Source organism: Argentina silus (genome assembly GCF_951799395.1).
Source record: "Argentina silus genome assembly, chromosome: 2".
Lineage (NCBI taxonomy): Eukaryota > Metazoa > Chordata > Actinopteri > Argentiniformes > Argentinidae > Argentina > Argentina silus.
Genome location: NC_139656.1, coordinates 28,083,946 through 28,089,028, shown reverse-complemented (window position 1 = coordinate 28,089,028; position 5,083 = coordinate 28,083,946). Strand labels below are relative to the sequence as shown.

General features: G+C 44.5%; 1 protein-coding gene across 1 annotated transcript in view; it reads right to left on the bottom strand.

The window, feature by feature from the left end:
• Nucleotides 1–4,738, bottom strand: part of LOC310825055 (uncharacterized protein) — a 37,971-nt gene extending 33,233 nt beyond the window's left edge. The window contains exons 1-2 of the mRNA XM_083697486.1: nucleotides 4,484–4,738; nucleotides 3,368–3,461 (exon numbers count right to left, since the gene is read on the bottom strand). Of these exons, the coding sequence (XP_083553612.1) occupies nucleotides 3,368–3,461; nucleotides 4,484–4,599 (210 nt within the window). The 5' untranslated portion in view covers nucleotides 4,600–4,738. The remainder of the gene's footprint in view (nucleotides 1–3,367; nucleotides 3,462–4,483) is intronic.
• Nucleotides 4,739–5,083: the final 345 nt, after the last annotated feature.

Below are 5,083 nucleotides of genomic sequence, written 5' to 3'. Positions count from 1 at the left end.
CCTGGGGATGGGGAGCGTGTTTTGATGAGCACCATTCCCTGCTTGTTTGGCCCACTGACAAAGCCAACAAACTGAGGGGGGGAAAAAAACAGCTCTCCATTCGCTGACGCCGTTGACCTACTTTATGTTTCCAAGAACAGCCTTTACAGAGAAGAGGACGACAAGCCAAGAAAACTCAGAATCATCATGCTAGGCTAAGACCATAGGGAATCAAGTGGAAAATCAGCAAACATGCTAACGCTGCTGTGCCATTGTGAGAGGGGAGTAGGTGTGGTCGGAGAAAAGAGAGGTGTCCTCTTATCGGTTTATTAGTCACAGGCTTCTCAGCCTTTCCAGAACAATTGTTGCAGCATTTTCCATCCTCCATAAACATGTGCGAGCCAGAAATATGTCTGCCAGGGATATTCCTAGACAACTACTTTAGTTCACACTACTTCAACAACAGAGATGGACCAGGCTAAAGTGGTCCACTAATACCACACAGTGTCTAGCCAATATGACCAAAGTAAAGGAAGAGGAGGGGGGGGGGGGGTAGGGGTGGGGTGAAGAGAAGGGGGGGTGGTAGGGGTGGGGTGAAGAGGAGGGGGGGTGGTAGGGGTGGTAGGGGTGGGGTGAAGAGGAGGAGGAGAAGATAGGATCCTTGAGGCTATACTAAAGAACTGTTTTGTTTCTCATCTTTCGACCTCCCACTGGGGTTGAGTGGCTGTGTTGCTCTACACAAGGCAGTAGCAAGACTCAGCAGCAGCATTCCCAAACTCTGCAGAGGGAGTCTTTAAGTGCTCCTAATATAGCTCCTCTTGGCCGTGACGTGTAACCTTTCACACAAGCAAAACCCCCACCGACACACAGACAGGCGCACATGTAGAGCTTTGGCGCATGCAAACACGTGCACACCTCTGACAGTCACATTCCAGGGTTGAGGTGAACTGAAGTCAGGGCAGGTGGAGCCACTTCCACAGATCCTTTACTTCAGGGTAATGATAAACTCAGGAATAACGCACGATGTTATGTGACCATCTCATAGAATCCGGGGGGGATGTAACAGAGGATTTTTGCACCAAGAGAGTCCAGAGCACCCCAAGTCAAAACCAACCCTGCTCTAAACTATAAACTTTTACAGGAGGGAGAGAGGGGGGGGGGGGGGGGGGGAGTGTCTGATTCAGTACTGGGGAAATATGAGCCCTCTCCCTCTCTCTGCTGAGCAGCACATACAGTAGGGCTTGATACTGTAATTCTCTGAAAGAGTTGGCCATTTGATTGATGGTGTCAAAAGGGCCTGGAGGGCCTAGTAGGACATGCACTTACTGTGTCTTTACAAAACTAGTTTGTTGGCTGAGGAATGTCTGATTGACAGGACAGAAAGGAAGTTTTCTACACAAATTGTATTCAATCCTGCAATATGGGGGACCACATGTCAATTTGCACAAAGGAGGTAATTAGGAAATCAGTAGAAAAAAAAAAGAAGCTTGTTATTGACTATTGCACATAACCGGGGGGGGGGGGGGGCCTACATCCTACATCCTATTTCTATGCTGGCTGTAGGATCCATACTAGAATACTGATTGGTTCCATGCCCAACCTGCACTATATTGATATATACTATATAGATAGATAGATAGATAGAAACTTTATTTATCCCAGGGGGAAATTCAGGAAATATATATATATATATTTTAAATATATCGGCAGTATAATTAGTTAACGATGGGAAAAGTGAAAAAGTCAACAATGCGTGCCAAACCAAACAGGCCTGGATGATGGTTAGACTCCATAATACATACTACCTTTATTTTGGCAGGGAGTCCCATTGAGACCAAGGTCTCTTTTACAAGGGAGCCCTGCACACACACAGTTTACAACCATACATCACACACAATTACACGATTATAAAACACAGTCAAGAAAAACAAAACACATTTTTCAACAAAGAGGTCCTCAATCAAAATGTTTAATTGCCCGAGCGGCACCAGAACAACATAACTAAAAGCGCCTTTTCCCAATTCGGTGGAAACCCGAGGAGCCTCAAGAGTTAACCAACTCTGAGAACGAGTTAGGTAATTGACGTTCTTGAATTTCAATAATGAGGTTAGGTAAGACGGGGGTTTATGCAGTGAGGCTTTGTACTCAAAAAGGGAGTAATTAAGAGACCTACGGGACTTTAATGAGGTCCAGCCAACCTTTTGATAAGTATGCAATGATGGGTATTAAAACTGATAAAGCGAAGGGCGCTACGGTACAGTAGATGGCATCCAGAGGTTTAAGAGTAGTGGCTAGGGCGCTTCGGTAGATGACATCACCAGAATCAAGCACTGGCATGAAGGTTGATTGCACAATCTGTTTTCTGATGTTCAGGGAAAGGCAAGATCTCTTCCTATAAAAGAAGCCCACCTTAAATCTTAGCTTTTTAACAAGTTTTCTAAACATCAAGTCTTTGTGAAACCAAATGCCCAGGTATTTATAAGTGGGGAAATAATACTACGACCTGCGAGTGCGGTGACAACAATAACAACCATTTTCTGCTGCCTGGAATTATTTCACGCTTGAGACAGAAACCAGTAAAACTACGTGTTGCAAAATTGGCAATGCGAGTGTTTCGAGTTCTGAAATGGGGTTATCCTTTTCCATTGAGCGTAGTGTTTACTGTTTTTAGATGGACAATAATGATGCCAAGCACAGCACATCCACACACACAACTTGTATACAGATGTATCAAAAAAATATATGCTTTTTATCGGATCGATACTCAGTATCGGCCGATACTCAAAATGCAGTACTCAGAATCAGTAACGGTATTGAAAAACTAGTATCGATGCATCCCCGAACACACACACACACACACACACACACACACACACACACACACACACACACACACACACACACACACACACAGCCTCGGGGCAGGAGCTTCAAGAGACCCCTCGGGTCACTTATTATGCAATCCTCCTCATACAAATTTCAGCACATGCCTCGTGCCTTGCACTGTTCTACTCTGCATTCACCAGCACTCCATGAACAGCATCTAGAGACCGCATGGATTCACCAGTCAACAGCATCTAGAGACCGCATGGATTCACCAGTCAACAGCATCTAGAGACCGCATGGATTCACCAGTCAACAGCATCTAGAGACCGCATGGATTCACCAGTCACAACTGCTTGGTTCATGACCATGGTCCTCTGTGGCTCAGTTGGTAGAGCATGGCGCTAACAACGCTTAGGTTGTGGGTTTGATTCCCGCTGGGACCATATATACTGAAATGTATGCACTCACTGCAATGTAAGTCGCTTTGGATAAAAGCATCAGCTAAATGGCGTATATATGTACATGTCCAAGCCTAGTGTTTTGACCTCCATCCACACTGTACCTCAGACAGCTCAAGATCCTCTTGGAGCGGTAGTGGATCCCCTTCACTGGTCTCACTGCTAAGGCTGCTGACTCCATTCTCCTCTCCATTAGGACTGGGGGAAAAGAAAGGGATTAGAGTAACTAAGGATGCACACTATAGAATTAGAATGAGCAGATTGGACATTGCCATTCAAAGGCATTGTACCATGGTGGAGATTGGCGGCCATGTTGAGGTACACTGTCTAGTGTTCAAATGATTGATGTGAAGTCTGTGCCTTTATTCATTCTATTGCACTTACTGGTCTTGACACCATAATGAAAAATCCCATGCACCATCTTCAACAGAACATTGACAGCTCCTTCTCTTTAACAGTCAAGTACCAATCCCTGACTCAACCTGTTTGAGATAGATCATATTCTCAGTCTCAAGGGGGCGGCACTTCTCAAAAGATGGCACCTGAGGCAGGTGTGGAAATAGGTGGAGTATCGACCCACCCTACTGAATGAATAGTTCACCTGGGCTGTTTACTTTGCTCTAACATGACAGAAGAATACCTTGAAAATAAGCTTCTGTTGGAGACCTATCAGTTGCTATTTCCATGACTTGGAACTTTTATATTAAGATTTGATTCGGCTAACATATATTAGGCCTACATTGTTGACTGTTCAACCTAGACTTTCCATCTGAACCAGGCGGAGGTTTTCTATAGGGACTTTGTAGCGGTGAAGAGGCTTACCACAATAACCACTCAATTGTTTCTCCACTGTGACAGATGGTCAGACTTGTGCCAGTTCTCGCGGTCGCCGCTGCCTGGCACAGTGACAATCATGATGCTGTTTACTTTGTCATTATAAGCAAATGTGTACCTTTTTAGCCAGTGGATATGTAAACTCCGTGATAGGCACAGTAAGCGTGCAAGCAGAATTATCGCGACGGATAGGGAAGCGTGCAAATACAGTACAGTGAATTATTTACATGTAACAGATTGACATTATGCCAGCATAGATCGTGCCAAATCTCCTGTCCTCTTGGATAATCTCCAGCGTGATGTTGATTGCATATGTTGCAAAAACTAGAAGCGACACTATTTCACAGTGTTACAAAATATTACAATGTTGACTTTAACGCTCATACCTGATATCGCCCTCCTCTGCTTTCTCGGGGTCCTGAGATTTCCCTCTTTGAAACAGCCTGGAAAAGTTTCGGGCGATATCCTCCTGCCATGAAGTTTGTCTTTTCACGTTGGACATAACGGCGAGTCACATCTGGTCAAGGAGTAAAACAACTCCTGAGTCCCTAAAACTGACGCCCAGCTAAAATGTGTTCAACTAAAGTTGAGTAAATTCCTTCATGTCACGTTTCGTTATGGACATAATTGTAAGCAGTGCAGTTCAAGTCCGATCCCCTGCTGGAGCAATAGGAAGTGGGGGAGGGGCTGTTTGGCATATTCAAATGATGTATGATTTTTCGTCATAGAAGTAGGAGTCGTCCCACTACTGTCCAGAGAATGTCTTTGCCACTGAATGATATTCCTCGGGTTGATCCTGCGTGTACATGGATTGGGTATCCTTGAACAAATGTGCCTTGTAGGTAAGCCACTGTCACTGTCAATATTCTCAGACATTTTGAATAATGAAATATACCCCTTAATAATGATGAATTGACTTCTACCTACCTCAATGGGAGTAGAACAACTGTCTTACGCTATCATAACCAATTACCAACAATTAAAAG